At 26.2% G+C, this 17,430-nt stretch overlaps 1 protein-coding gene across 1 annotated transcript; it reads left to right on the forward strand.

The window, feature by feature from the left end:
- The first annotated feature begins 12,041 nt into the window (after positions 1–12,041).
- Positions 12,042–17,073, forward strand: LOC132951009 (uncharacterized). Its single transcript, XM_061022669.1, has 4 exons — positions 12,042–12,418; positions 12,648–12,764; positions 15,313–15,568; positions 15,636–17,073. Exons 1-4 carry the CDS (start codon positions 12,341–12,343, stop codon positions 16,217–16,219), a joined length of 1,035 nt encoding a protein of 344 aa, XP_060878652.1. The 5' UTR covers positions 12,042–12,340; the 3' UTR covers positions 16,220–17,073.
- The last annotated feature ends 357 nt before the right edge of the window (positions 17,074–17,430 follow it).

Genomic DNA, 17,430 nt, shown 5'->3' on the forward strand with positions numbered 1-17,430 from the left:
AATTTGAAATAAATAATAATTTATTGGACATCCTAATTCATAAAATTAAGATTTAACAATTTTGAGTTTTGAGTTTTGTTTTTTAGATAAGACATGATCTTAAAAATTTAGAAAAAAATAGTTCCTATAAAGGTACGCATTGGTCATTAGTCATTACTCATTACACTTATCAGTTATCACCCATCATACGAATAAACTTTCTCGAAAATTATTACAACCTCGTGTTCAATACAATACGCACATAACTACGCAAATTCATTACCATTTACATAAGCAGAGTAAATTGGCAATGTAATACGCCTAAAAATCTGGTATACCGCTCTATCTGGCTTTGACACGGGCAGCAATTATCTTTACGATCGCTGTTCCTTGCCGAACGTACTTGCAGGATAATAGTATCTTAGTATCTACATTCAGTAATTCGGACGTTTTATATAAATAATGATTTTATAGAAAATAGGCGATATTTTACGGTGACTGTATTATTTCTATACTCGACGAATATTATAGTTTTTACGTATTTTTTTCATAAATTTTGTCGTATGTATTAGCGGCGACTGCGTATTAGAATATTGAACGAGTCAGTAAGTTTTAAATTGTATTTTACCCAAAATCGTTCAGTCATTAATCACTTACAAGTTGCAACTATTCGCTTTCCTAATATCGGCACAAGACGTTATAGAAATATATAAATAATAATTTACCTTCGATATCTTTGGAATTGGTATACTAATATATTACTATAGTAGTAATATCATTTTTCATGTTTCGGTATTTTCTTGATTGCAGACACTATATTTATGCTATATTATAAATCATTTATTTTTATTTTGTATACATTTTCATTATATGTTGACAAATATTATATTATACCAAATAATACCGGGGTCACAAAATATCATTATATAAATCATAAAAATAAAAACCATTAGCTTATTTTTTGAAAATGTTTTAAAATTAATCAAAAATAAAATTATATTAATAAAACATACAGTATAATAAATTCCAAAACGTTTAGCTTTACGAGTGAGAGGCTGTAGATCAATAGTAATAGGTATATTACTATATTTGGTTAAACGTATTCATTAAACGACGTATATATTAATATTAATATTTTATTATTATATATACAATAGACGTAATTACTAATTAGTCATAGTAATAAATTACAGACAAGCACTTAAATTTGAAGTATTAGTAAAATAAAAATGATTTTCACTACGAAATTGTTCATTGTGTAAATCTGTTACTATTATTATACCAAAAATATTTATTTTGGCTGCAGGAAATCATTTTATCTTTATCTTACATAATATGAGTAATGAGTATATAAATTCCATATTTTATTAAGTAAGAACAATATTGTTATTATTATAATGCAGGATTTGTTACAACATTGTAAGTATGAAATAGCTGAGCCGAGTACATTAATTATTTAATTAGTTGCTATTAACATGCTAATATATTAATATATTTTATTTTAAAAGATAACAAATGATGAATATAAATAATGCATACTGTTACATTTTTATTAGTTTTTTAACTTTCGTAAAAATAAAATAACCATTTTAGACTATAAAACTTATCTTAGAGTAAAAGAAGTTTCCAAGAACTAAAATCAAAATGTGCCTAGGAATTTAGGACTTCAATAAATTGTAATATATAAATTACTGTATTATTTTTAAAATGTTTGGATTCATTGTAGAATTACAAAAAGTGTATTCCATGAAAGAAATTGAATCAACTAAAATTAAAACTTAAAACTTAAGTATAAATGTATAATGTATACGCATTGTTGAATGTGGATACTACAGAGTACCTACTGGCTTATACAATTGTTAAATTATTATTTATACCGTGTATAATTATTATAGTTACAAATCAAAGCATATATCATGTATTTTTACCAGAAACAAATAATAAATAAAATATATTGAGTGTAAATCCAATTAGCTGTATTTTGGTTTAAGTGCAATAGTTTCGTTAGAATATCTTGTACTTTCGCCTGGGAAAATAAAACAGATTTTAACAAGGTAATGTGAGTGGTTCCGTGGTCATTTATTTTTTAAATAGTCAGTGTGAAAACATGAAAAATGGTACCACAGGTGTATTCATATTTCATCACTCAATTTTCTGAGATAAGGAGTTGGTAGCGGCCTATCTGAAGCTCGATCAAACAGGAGGGGAATAAAAAAATTCGTTATGTAGGTACCTCAATGTATAGCAAGGGATTTAATACTATGAATACCTACTGAACACTTCTACAAAAAATTTACAGTGATAATAATAAAGATGAACACTGCTGATAACAAAGTAACGTGGTGAGTATGACGAATAATTCACAGTTGATACAGACAAATGATGAGCTTGAAGCCTTACGGTGAAATAGATAAGGTACCTAAGTATATAAAATTGGCCTCAATTCACAATGCACATTTGAGATATACTGTAAGAAATATATATATATATATATATATATGAAATTGTTCTCGAACTATATAGACTTTATATAACATGGTACCTACGTATTAAACTTATTAGTTATTTCATTTTTTGGACGCAAATGCATGAAATATATTTATGTATAATAATTTAATACTAAGTTGCAAATTATATGATAAAATCTTAATTAGGTATAAATTCCTTATTTAATTGGAAGTCAAAAACTGGTTGTTGAAGTATGATACTAGACTTCTGGACTTTCTATTAGTATGTTATAATTATATTAAATAATAAATAATGACAAGACTGAATTGAATTATGCATTTTTTTTTTTTTAAATGAAATGATAATTTAATTTTTTAATTTTTTTTTATGATGAATGTAAATATATTAATCAAATAGTATAATATAATTACACAATTTACATTATTTTACATAATAATTGATATTTTTAGTTGAGCAATGAAAATACAAATTGTACAATAAAAGTCTGTCCAAAATGTAAATTTAATTCTGATGTGTCCAGTAGTAGGTACTCAGTATAAATAACTTATCAAATGTTGACAAATGTTTTAACAAACCGAAATGGTTTTTAATTGCTTTCAAATTTAAAGACATCCAGCCTCAGATGTTATATTTCATTAATATTATCATTTGACTAGAAATTGTAAAAATATATTTTACATTTTATAATCATTGCTAAAATATTTAAAACCATCACATTATTTAAAAAATGTGCAGACGTGGAGTATTTTAGATAGTTATAACGTCACTAATTATATTGTGTACCTGCACAAGGGACGAAACGATTTTACAGCTTTATCTTTCATTCTAATAAATTCTAATCGTTAATTTTTAATTACTAATAATTAGCATAGTATAATAATATGATACGTTGTGGCCAAATAAATAATATTATAACCCAAGTCATACTTTCCATGATTCCTATATTATATAATAAAACGCTTAACTATTCGGTTGTCCGCTTAAACTTGGAGACAGTACGGTTATCTTATAATACAATTGTATACTTACGAATAAAATATAAAAGATAAAAACATTTTATTGCTGCACATGCAATTCACATTTGAATTCAATAATGATTTAATGTTAAATTAATTCACATTATACATGATGCATTTAATTAGGTTAAGTTTTTAATTTTAGATTGTAATGCGTTGACTCCTTTACTTTGACCCTGTCACCTCTTACTTAATCAGATTATACATATTACACACAATATTATATAATCCCTAAATGTGATTTGCTATCGTCTATATGGGCATTGTTATCATTATCAATAGGTATACCTAGTACTAAGATGTCTGGATCTACTAACAGTTGTGTATCTTTCCACCCCAGGTTTAAGAGTAAATACTAAATAGTGTGTTTTATTCAGCTTACCCTAACATCTTCCACATTATTGATATCTTAAAAAATGTACAGAATTGTTAAAATATAATTATGTTAAGCTGCGAAGTGTTCTTATAAATCAAAAGATACATGGAATATAATATGACAATAATGTACAAACTACTACTATGTACAAGCAATTCGTGAGAAAAAGATATTTCGACTATTTTTTAGACGAAATTTATATGCAACGACTATTTCTTGAAAACAATATAATGTACCTATTTTTTGATAAAAAAGTATAACTAAAACGAATATCGTATACTTATAAAAAATTTTGATATAAGAATAATTCATAATAATATAGTGTATGGTAATTCACAAGGACGTCAAATAAACAATAATATTGTGGATAAAATATAAAAAGTTTTTATTTACACCAATATTGCAGTTGTTCAGTTTATTCATGAGTTCTAACGAGTTGGAATATTTTTTCTTTTAGTGTTTTTCTTTCTTGATTTGCAACGCTAATTAAATTTGTTTTCTCTCATTACAATAAAATGGATAGTACACTTTAGCCAGTAGAGTACAACACCACATTATCGCTTCCGCGCAGTATTATTTTAAAGTCGAGTCACAGCGAAGGAACAAACCGTGTGAGCGCGCAGAGTGTGTGCGAGGGGCTATATATTATATATATACACATTATTTCCTCGACCTTTTGGATGTCACTTGGGCGGTGAAACACTATAGTGCCAGAGCACAAGAGGGTCGTCGGTAGTTTGCGGCGCCGCCGGATTGTCTACTCGGACCCTGCCCACTGCGCCCTCTCCCCCCGTCAAGTTCCATCTCACACCGCCGCCAGAACAGTATAATGTAGCGACGACCGGGGCACCGTTTTCTCCGCACATTTTCGCCTAGAGCGTAGGGGTAGGTACGACGACGACGTTCGCATGTTGTCTGTAAAAATTATTATATTGTTGCCGCACAGAAAGAAAAGAAGGGAAAATAATAGTTTTATTTTCGTACGCTCACGCCAAAGGATTTATTTTCCCAGCATAAAGTGAATCAGATATAATGCAGGGCGCCTGCAACGTTTTTGTTTCACAGGGGTCAATAATATTTTTAACCATCGAAAATTTACTGGTGTGTTTTCTCGTAGGTACCGGCTCGGTGTGTGGGATTTTACGAAAAAAATAACCATCTACTATATATATAATAATATATACCTAACCTATGTCCTATATTGATGAATTCAGACGATTATTCGCCGAAAATATTATATTTACACCTGCATTATATAACGTCACAATAATTGCTCTTGAACACACACACACACACATTGCATTATATATACGTAGCGGTGCACGTGCATGTACATGTGGGCAATATTATGTGTTGATAGAAATACAAGGCATTAAAGAATCGTGTAAATATACAACCAAAAAGGATACCTACTGTGTTATTATAATTTTGAGTTATGACTTGCCTAGTAGTTGTGCTCTTACCTAGTAGCCACGTGGCCTATACTCGAAACATTAATATTTCTGTTGGTGCGTTTGATATTATTATTATTCTGATTAGCATCTAGTCTTCATATATGATATATATAATAATATGTGAGTACCCACGGTCAATTTATTACGACAGTAAACGTAATCTTGTCGTAGATTTTCGACCATGGTTGTTTTAATAATATCTGGTTACGTGATCTTGGTCTAGGTCCTAGAGCGATGAAATAATTTTTCGTATTCCGTGCTTTTACTATGATGATATTATATATTATTATACACAACCCGTAAGCTGTAATCATCGTATTATTAGTACAAAGAATTGTATCACTGTATTCGTCCTCTCAACAATTTGTTAATAATATAATGACACTATTGTTGTTTTTACACATACATATTTTATTATGTATTACGACAGTTGTAGATAGTTAAAGGTACCTATTGTTTTATAATATTTTCACGTATAAATATTTAATTTGGAGAGGGACTTAACTGCCTTTTAACTTGTTGATGAAAAAATCAATACAAGATTTGTTCTTATTCGAGTAAACCTGATTTATTCGTTTTGATCAATTATATTATTAGTGATGTTGTTTGTACATATTTCTATAAATCGATATTAGCTTTAATCTTTTATATCTACTGAAATAAAATTAATATCGTTAAAATTTTAAATTATAAATTCTGCTTTACACTATTATCTAATTCTATTCGACTAGATTCCAAAAGTTTCGTGTGTAATATATATCTGTAGATATAAAGTTTTTTTAGTTGGCATAAGTGTGGAAATTGTATTTTGTGTACGATATTTTCATTGAGTTTGTTGAAAAATTACCAGTTAATAAGAAAAAAAAACTAAAAAGTAATGCAATTATTATTATATTTCCGTATTGAACAAAATCAAGTTTAATTATGTTGTTGTATTTTAGAAAATTAAAATCACTAACTTAAAATGTTCACATATTATAAACATGATATAGTTTTAAAAAAAAAAAATATTGGGGTAAAATAAAGTATTTTCAAAATTATTTTATAAGTATTAGTTTGCTTAAAGATTATTTATATATTTGTCTTTTAAATATAACTAAAAACTTTTAAATACCAATATTAAAGCTAACAATTTTATTTATAAACTGCAATTTAATGATATAAGTTTTCTTCAAAATGTTATACTCTTACAAACAATAAAGATTTTCTTTGTCAAATTGTTACTTATAAAACTAATATATTTTAACCACGTCTGGCTTCGTTTGCATCGTTTTTATGTTTTTACTTTAATTATATGTAACACTATCAATATAATAATATAAAAACATATTTTTGTTTATAGTGTGAAGATATAATTAATTTTAACATCGATGTAGTTTTTTGGATGGATAAAACTTTTTGTTTTATAACTGATTTTGGGTAACATTTTGTTTATTGCCATAACAACGTAAATCAACAATAAAGAAAAAACATATCTATGATTCATTGATTTCTCATTTGTCCTTGCAGAAGAAAAATATCTAGTTGCATTTTTTAATTTTTTAACCATTATGGATACCAGACACTTTGTTTAAAATATTAAGTCAAAAATAAAGCAAATTATGTAATAATATGTATAATCGAAATCATCAAAAAGATAATTTTTTATTGCATTTCGAACATTCATATTATAGACATACAAAAATAAAATATATCGTTTGACAATGATTTTTTAATTTTTCGTCGTGTTTTTTTTTTAACATTTCTATGCATATTGTAAATATTATGTCCTCTATATTTTAATATTACATCTGTATAAAGTATAAACAATTGATCTATCAAGTATAAGTAAAAACTGTTTAATTGACCACTACCTAAATAATAATAATCGCATAATACATCCTTACCTAACTTTTACCTTTGTTTCAATGCATTTATTTAGCTGTAATGTGGTACTCATTAACTGTTTATTACCTACTTACATATTTTGTAAGCATCTGATACCTATACAGAAAACTAATTACTTAATTTTACTTTAATTCGTTTACTAAAGTGAATAATAATTTGTATTGTGCCTTTTTTGTAATTGATAATACATGTTATAATAAGATATATTGAATGAGTGAACTAATAACTAATAATATAATTGTTATCAATTAATAAATAGGTACATATAATAATTATATGTTAGAATTTAGAATTATTTTAATTAGCTAAATTTATTCAAATATTTAAGAATAATTTCCTAACAGGTATTTCGATTTAAAAAAATGTTTAGTAACAAATAAATATGTAATAATTTCAAAAAACTAAATTACACATTATTTTCCGTTGAGACGTTTTCTTGGAGTCCATTAATTCAATTTAATTTTAATTAATATGAAATAATATAATATTTACATTTAATCTTTATAAATTGTACTTTATTATTATTTATTAACCTTATATAAGTGGCACCTACTACTTTTGTCTATTTTTTTTTTTAATGTAGTGATAATTAGTTGAATTGAAAAGCATTTCTTACTTTTATAAACCAACCTATAAAGCTTATATTTCATCGTTATAACATTATTATTATTTTTATATTTTAATAATTTAACTGTCAGCAATTATAATAAATTAGGTACTTATGCTGGTAATTTTATTTTTATTTTTAGGACGATTTTATTTTTGAAATAAAATCTTTTTTTTATCTAGTGTAACAACTAAATTGATAGTCAAACATTAAATTTAAATATAGTGAATAGTTAAAAGACAAAAAATTACTGTGTATTACAGTTTTTATGTTGTATAATATCCTGGTACATATAATATTCAAATTGTATAAAAAAGCGATTTCAAAGTAAAGAAGGTAATAAAAATAAAATACTACTGAAGTAATTATTCAAATGTACTTATATATTATACTAGAAAATATATTTTATACTTTAATCTCTTTAGATTATATACCTATAAATTGTGATATTATCTAATTTAGAAGTTTCACATTTTATTTTAGATTCATTATAAAATATCATAAACCTAATTATAAATTTAATTTTTGTTATTTTACTCCACCGGTTCAAATATTTTGTATTTTATAGATTACCTATGCGTCAAAAATGTTCTAATTTATTAACAATTTTGTGGTTCTACAAAAATACTTGACATGATGAACGGTTTTGTAAATGAATCTGTATTATTCATAAAATTAAGCTTTCAGCTGGTCAGTTGCAACTAAAACAACATTTGAATTAGTGTACCATTTGCGCTTATTTTTAAGTTTTTCCTTAACGTTTTTACGACGGAATTATATATTCCACAGAAACTATAATATATTAAAATAATTGAAAATCATATATTGTTCTATTGATTATGAGTGACTCATTTTATTTTAATAAAGACTTAAAATAATTAATATTTTTTTATTTACTACTTTATTTACTACTACAGTTTATTTATCATGGATAAATAGCAAAATATTATTTAAACTATTAATTTAACAGCTAGCGCTTATTGGGTGTCCGTCTTCGTTACTATACTATCTTGGTCCCATTTTATTATTTGTTGAGAAGCTGTACTTAATAACATCAATATTATTTTTACATAATTTAAATTTAAATGGCTGTCGGCTATACTATTTAGCAAAATTGATCTATCAACCCTGAAAATGACTATTCTCAACTGATCAATCAACGGGACAGTTGAAATTGTTTTGTGCGTAATTATTTACATAATATTAAAATAATGTTTTGTGCGTGAATGCCCAAACAGCATTTTAATATTTTCTTATTATTGTAAAATAAAGTCGCGTAAATAATTAGGAAATATTTAAGTTATATTCTTTGGCCAAGAAGTTCATATTTGGAAAAATACAAAACATTTTAATCATATATTTTCAAAAAACATTTTCATGGAAACTTTATAAAAATATTTAGTCGACATTTTTATGCAAGCATATAGTATGTTATCATGAAGAAAATATTTATACAATATTTTCAGTCAAATATTCATTATTCAAGTACTTCAAAATGCTGTGTGGGTGGAAATGCGCAATTGGTGGTAAACTCCCTTTCATACGACTGCAGGTCCCTGGTTAAACTCTCATAATAATATTAAACAATAGTTTTGAAATATTATATAATGGACTATTAAAAAGCTTGTATTCAAACGATATTTAATTATATTGATTCATGGTAAATTGGTCTAGATTTGTAGAACGATTCAACATTGATTAAAATAATAAACTTAAAGACGTCCTAAAGTTCAGAAAATTTAAAGGTTCAGTTCAAAATCTTATCAATAATATCTCATATCTCCTTGAGTATCATTAAAAAATGTATCACTTTGTCACGCGATGTATAATCTTTAAATATCGATGATTGGTTATATTATCAGCGATTGTATATGAACGGTGGATTATACATTCCGTCGTTCATACAAACGATATTACTGTCCACACCTATTAATTATTATCCTTGGTATGGGTATTGTTTTATTGATAACAAATTAACAGTGTTGTGCTTTAGATAAATTTATCTAGATCACGGCCTTAGAAGATAAGGTTAGGTTAGGTTAGGTTAGGGAGACTCTTTGCTTATTATTGTGCCCACTTACAGAGGACATTTTAGTACTTATTTAATCCGCTATTTTAATAGCGCTTCTGTTCCAACTTTCTGCATTTTCCTATTTACCAACTTACCATCGGTCATCGGCTGCAGAGTGGCAACATTGTTACAAATTTAAAAAAACATCGCTCCGCTCGGCGCTCAGATCTCAGAATCTAAAACCGGTCACCAATTAATAATTAAGTATTAACTAAATAAAATAAATAAATAAATTGATGATAATAAATAATGATTTACTTTAATAATTAACCATATTATATTTTATTGTTTTAATATTTACAAATATTTATAGTACAATTTCAACGTTTGGTGCAGTATAGATACTTTCATGTATTATGTCGAATATAACTTAGCAATTTTTTTTTCATTACGATTCAATTTTTTATTTTTATGATTTACTTGTTGGGAAAACTGCCTCATTCTCATACGTATGTAATATATAACTACGAAAGAAATTATATCAGTGGCATGGGTAGAACATGGGAAACTTAATTTGTGTTCACTCAATATTTCTTCTAAAATCAAATCAAAAACATAAGGTGAATTACAATATTTTTTAAATTTTTGTTCAATATTTTTAATCAAATAGAAGAAAGTTATATTTGGATGTATTAATCGTCCGTGGGTTATTTCTATATTTCCATGTCCGTATACAAATTACAAATTAATATCTATTTATGGCTCTATATTATTAAATATACCGGATGATTCACCAAGCATGTTCAGTGGAGATATAAACTTCAGCTTTTCAAATGAGAACAACCCCTTTTCAACTGTAAATTATACAGTGGATAATTTTTCTGAAATTTTTCACGTATCAAAATCAAAATTCGTACTGGTAGTTTTTGAGTTAATTATTAAAGGAAAAAATAGGGGTGAGCATGCTTGGTGAATCACTCTGTATAATACAATATTTTTGTTTTCTAATTTCAATTACGATAATAATAATTTATTGTGATGTTTAATTTTCGTTTGCCGCTAAAATATTTTTAACTTTATTCATTACCTCAATAAAGTTCAGACCGAGGTGCCTAATAAATTAGCGGCGAAATACTCAACTAAAATAGGACATTTTATAAAATTTTTTCCTCTCTAAGCGACCGAATTGATTAACGTTGTTAAATAGGGAAGTGTCCCGACCTTATCTTCTAAGGCCGTGATCTAGATACATTTATCTAGATATGTTATCTAGATAAAAATTTCATATCTTTATCTTATCTAGATAAAAAATAAAATTGACATCTAATTTACATCTAGATAAAAATTATAGCCATCTAGATAATTCACAAAATCCGTAGCTAATAATTAGTAATAACTATTTTACAATATTATCATTCAATATAAAATAAACAACTTAATAAGAAATCTCATTTGTATTACTTGCAAAAATTGGTTCTAAAATAGTTTTACATAGCATTTATTATTAATTACGAATAATGCACAGATATTATAATATACTACTATCTGTGGAATAATGACGATTTATTATGTCAATATGCATGGGAGATGCGAATTATTTATAATTAATACGCCATACGATACGGGGAAGTCTCACGCTTGTATTACGATTTCGGATTTACTATTTACGAACGCCGAAAGAGCCTTTACAAGAATTAGAACCAGAGGTACCATACATATTACATAGATTATACTCTATGCCACCAATCACCATAGGTTCTACGGGTAAACAAGGATCTAACATCATGTTGGTTTACGGGCTCGTTTCCTAGGTTCAGACTTCAGGTTATAGGTAAACGTAAACCGAATCAGTTGATCGATTTTCGCTTCTATATTGTTCTATGATAGGTCGAAACTGGTTATTGTTGCGGCTGCGCGGCGGATGTTTTATAAATACTACTAAAATACAGAAATAATATTGTCGATAAGAAAATAGCAATATTTTAATCTTATACAATATTAATAATTAATATTTAATAATAATATGCTGTATACAGAAATTGATCATTCTCCATCGACTGCCTCATATTCTATATTTATTTATAAATTATGTCCATCGGGTAATCAAGTACTATAAATAATTTTCACAACCGGACCCTGATTCTATGAATTCTTACTTTGTTGTGTCTACATAATATTGTACAAAAAAAATAAATAATTGGCGTGAAACGTCCGTTATTTATTACAAACCCGTACTGTACGCACTACGCAGCGCACTCTCGTTACTCAACGTGTTCAGTTTTCACAGTGTTATTATTTTTCATAATTTTGTCTATTACTTTCAATTTTATTTTATTGGTGAAATATTTTATATTTTGTAATGGATTGTTACCAAAGACCAAAAGAGTTCGTCTACAAACGGATGAAAACGTTGATAATTTGATAACTGGTACTGACATTTCACCAACATCATCAACAGAAAATGTACCACAAAATTGTTCACTGTTTCTATATTTATTTGACGAATTTTACAAACTGTTATCGACCAATGGTAATAAAATAATGGCATCTTGTGTGACCTGTCATAAAAAGATAAGTGCGTCAACAAAATCGAGTGGCAACTTATTAATCCATATTAAAGTAAGTTTTTTAAACAAATTTTTTTTTAATCAAAACATTTAGGTTAATTTCTTATTAGTTCCTACATATCAATAATATTAAATCACAATTTACAAGGAGTCAAGGAATATTAAGAACAAACTGTATCATATTTTGTATTTATGAATTACCCGTTGGCTGGTTCCCACCTACAATTATAACAATTATCTACCTACAATTATTAATTAATGTTCCAATTACTTGTTTATAGACTCAACATCCAGTATTAATGCCGAAAGTGAAAATAGCCAGAAGTAAAAAAAGTTCAAATGTTATCCAAACCAAAAAATTGTTGATGTTCGTCCAAAAAAAAATTAATAAAGACATGGTAATTATTAGTTCAGATTTTAGATTCTGAGTGAAACGATGAATGTATTGATTTTACAATGATGTGTGTTTTTTTTTTTTTATTTTTTTTTTTTATTTTTTTTTTTTTTGTGTCTGTGTACACGATAAGTAGTCGAAATAATGCTTCGATTTTCGACTTCAGTATCTTGTTCGATGGGAAAGTGAATATCGTTGGTGCATTGGGGAGGTCAAAATTTTAATTTCCCAGTAGTTTTCAAAAGCGATGTGAAAAACAAAAGAAAAATTAAGGAAAAACGGGAATTTTTACGCAAAATCGATTTTTAACAAAATCGATTTTGGTTATTGGTGTAACTCTAAAACAAATGACCGTAGATGCATGAAATTTTCACTGGTTGTTTATATTTGCATTTTCTATACACAATACAATTTTGAAAATAATTTGACTTTTTTTGAACTGTTTACGGACATTGTCAGTTTTCAGTTTTTTTAAATTTTTTTTCTATAAATATCAATAAAATTTTATTTGTTGGGTAAAAAAGCTTGAAAATTTAATAGAAGGCTCCTAGGTTATTGTTTCAAAGGCAGATGAAAAAAATTAAAAATCCTTAGTCACAGTTTTTTTTTATACACGTTTAAAGTTCAAATCTTGAAAAAATACGGAAAAATCACGAAAATTTGCAAATTATTTTGAGTTAGAAATTCATAAAAAATTTTCTTTTTAAATCTAAGATTTTAAAATCTAATACAAGATTCCTCATAAGTTTGTCTAACTTTATCAAAAAAAAAATTTCTACAAGAAAGTCAAATTAAATTTTTATGAGCGTTTTAAATTCATATTTTTACAACATTAGATATTCACTCGATTTCTCATGTACCGATTTCCTTATTTTCTTGTAATTCAAAAACGAATAACTGTAGATACATGAAAATTTCACTGAATGTTTATATTAGCATTTCCTATACACCATACAATTTTGAAAATATTTTGACACTTTTTGAGCTGTTTACGGGCATTTTCAGTTTTCAATTTTTTTAGTTTTTTTTTCTATAAATATCAATAAAGTTTTATCTGTTGGGCCAAAAAGTGTAAAAATTTAATACAAGACTCCTGATATATTTTTACAATAGCAGTTGAAAAATATTGAAAATACATAGGCACAGTTTTTTTTTATAAGCATTTAAAGATCAAATTTGGACAGAATTTATCAAATTTATAATTTAATAATTATTTTGTAGTTAAAAATTTATAAAATGTTCAACTTTTATAGCTAAGGATTGAAAATTGAAAACAAGGCTCCACGTAAATAGGTTATTTATAAATTACTTTATTCACAATAATATCATCAAATATACTTGGTAATATCATAGGCTGACTGACCGTTTTCGCTCAGAATCGTTTTTCTTATACAATGATATTATATCATTGAATTCAAATTTAACACCATCCATTACAGTGACCTACTTGTAACCTACTGTACAGCAGAGCGACATCCACTTATCCACCTTTTTTCTAATTTATTTACCATAAAATAATCAATAATGTCAAACCAATAGCAATTTGTGCTTATATTTACTGTAGTTTAATACTTAGTTAGGTACTATAATATCACAGAATACAGATTATATGAAACTAACTTTAATTTTAGTTTTATAATCTAACCTGTGATAATACTATCCTTACTAAACTAGTTACCTAATTTTACTATGTAGCAAATATGTTTTCAAAGATAAATTTTAATAAGTTTTATCCATGTCATTAAAAAAAATAAATCAATATACATACTAGCCTTTTAATTACTTTAAAGAGTATAATATATATTTTATTCAAAACATATTGGTTTAAAATGTTGAATCTATTCTTTTGATATATTTTTATTGTATTAGTTGAATGATGAAACAAAAAATTAAACTAAAAGAATTTTACAAATAGGTTACTTTAAATTCAAAATAATACCTACAACACACACCACAATGAGTACTTTCTATATTAGAGTTAATTTTATATTATATTTTAGATTTAGTAGGTTTATTTTATAGAACTACTAAAATCTTTGGTACCTAACCTGCCTATCAATTGTTTTTTTTGTATATGTTTTATGTACTAAGTACTGGAATAATTTTAAAATCCACCATAAAATAAGTGATAATTTTATATATGTAACCAACTAATAACTCAAGTTAAAATATAAATAATAATTTATAATATGCCTCCACACATAATATATAAACAAATTAACTTTATTTTTAGTAACTTAACTAATAATATAATTATTATTATTATTTATTATATACCGACATTTAAAATTACCTGTATTTTTATAAGAAAAACAATTTTTTATATTATTTCATTTTTATCTTAAGTTATGCTCAAAGTATTTATATTACTAACTTATATACTTACTGATGTCAACACTGTATTTGAAAAATAGATTTTTTTATAATTTTATCTCCTAAAACATATCATTATGAAGATTATGCTCTTTTTATAGAATACCTCCAACATGTAAATAATTTAAGTGTTAGATAACACTTTTATAGTGTGTTAATTGTTGTTATTTTATTTTCAGGTGAAGGATTTAGTATTTGAATATATTTTGAATGAAATGCGTCCATTAAGAACTTGTGAAAAAAAAAGTTTCAAAAGTTTAATTGTAGGACTTACTGGATCAAATTATGCTATAGTTCCAAGCAGAAAACAGTTATCAAAACAATTAGATTTAAAATATGAACTATACGTTTCAATGCTAACTGATTTAATAGCAAAACATGATCATATTTGTGCAACAGCCGATATAAGGAGTGCCAATAACCGTAGTTACATGGGTATACACTACTCCTTATGCACACTATTAATATTATTATTTTATAATTAATTATGATTCATTTGTAGGTATGACTTGTCACTTCATAGATGAGGAAACATATTTTCGGCAATCATATGTCATTGGTTGTATATGTATTAAAGGAAGCCACAACTATCAAAATATTACTGAGGTTATAACAGAAATTGCCAAAACGTACAAAATTAATCTATCAAAAATAACACATATTGTCACAGATAATGCTTCTAACTTTGGTAAAGCATTCAGAGTGTTCTCTTCTCTTCCAGCTCATGAAGCAAGTACAAGTAATTTGGGGAATTTTGATGAAAATAGTTCAGAGAGTTCAAATTTTGATAGTGGATCTGACTGCTCAGATTTGGATTCGGAAAGAGTTAATTTGAATAATTTGCTAAATGTCGAATCAAACCTAGGTAACAATGGCAGTTTTTTTTTACCTCAGCATATGCTATGTTGTGCACATACATTGAATTTAATTGCAGCCAATGATATTTCTAAAATGTCTAATAATGATTACAACAAAATTTCTAAGTCAACTTTTAAAAAACTTTCAAACTTTTGGAATTTGGCCAGTAGAAGTACAGCAGCATCAGACACAATATATGACGTTTGCAAGTGTAAGTTCCCAACCTAACCTAACTTGTGGTAATTAGGGTGAATTCATTGTATGATGCAACACAAAAAATTTCTAATCATAAAATAAATGTAGGTATATTATTTGAAAAATTACATTTGCCTAAATTAAAAGTTAGTGAGTGGGCATTCATCGAAGAATATTGTAATGTTATGAAACCATTGGCGTTTTCGTTAGATAAATTGCAAGGTGAAAAGAACAGCTTCTTGGGTTATGTTGCTCCAACTCTTTTAGCTTTAAGAAAGTTGTTAATACAGTCCAACCAGTTAACATATTGAAAACTGTTAAGTCTCCCAATTGTGACTAGTCTCGAGAAACGATTTAGTTTTTTATAATATAATCTAAGTGAACCAAAAAGCAAAAGTTTTTTAATAGCATCAATAAGTCATCCAAAATTCAAAATGGACTGGATACCTATTAGGTATAGAGATCTATGTAAAAAAATGTTTATCGATGAATGCAATTCAATGTTATCTTTAATTACTTCAAATTCTGACTGCAGATGACAATGATAGAGTGATAAAGAGTTTTATAGTAATATATGTGATCAAAATTCAAATCATGATTCTCCAGATGAAGAAATAAATGTTCAAGTGTTAAAATATTTAAATTAAAAAAAAAAGACCTACAGTTATTAAACAATTATCCTGTAGTTAAAAAAATATTTTTGAAGTACAACACAACCCTTCCGTCATCAGCACCTGTCGAACGATTATTTAGTGGTGCTGTCCAAGTTTTGACATCAAGGCAAAATCGTCTTGGTGATATAACATTTAATAAATTATTGTGTTGCCGATCTAAACAATAGATTTATTGTTATTAATATTTATGTATAATACATATATACTTGCAAAGGAAAACATGTTGTTACTTATTGTTAGTATGTTATTTTAAACTTTTACTATAATATATCATTAATTTTGTTCACTATAATATTTATGTTTGTTTACTGTTTTTATATTTATACAGATATGTAATGTTATAAGTAACTATATTGTTTTATGATTTTTTTTTTTAATTTTAGCTTTTAACAAGAAGTTATTATAGCTCAATACTTTAATCTCATAGTATATTTATAGGTATTTGAATATATTATATAATTATTATAATATTTTAGCAATTTTATAATTAAATAATCCATAAAATAAAATATTTTACTCATATAATAGTTATATGATACTCAAAGTTTCTTTAATTTTACTAAATAATTT

Source organism: Metopolophium dirhodum, chromosome 8, assembly GCF_019925205.1.
Source record: "Metopolophium dirhodum isolate CAU chromosome 8, ASM1992520v1, whole genome shotgun sequence".
Classification (NCBI taxonomy): Eukaryota; Metazoa; Arthropoda; class Insecta; order Hemiptera; family Aphididae; genus Metopolophium; species Metopolophium dirhodum.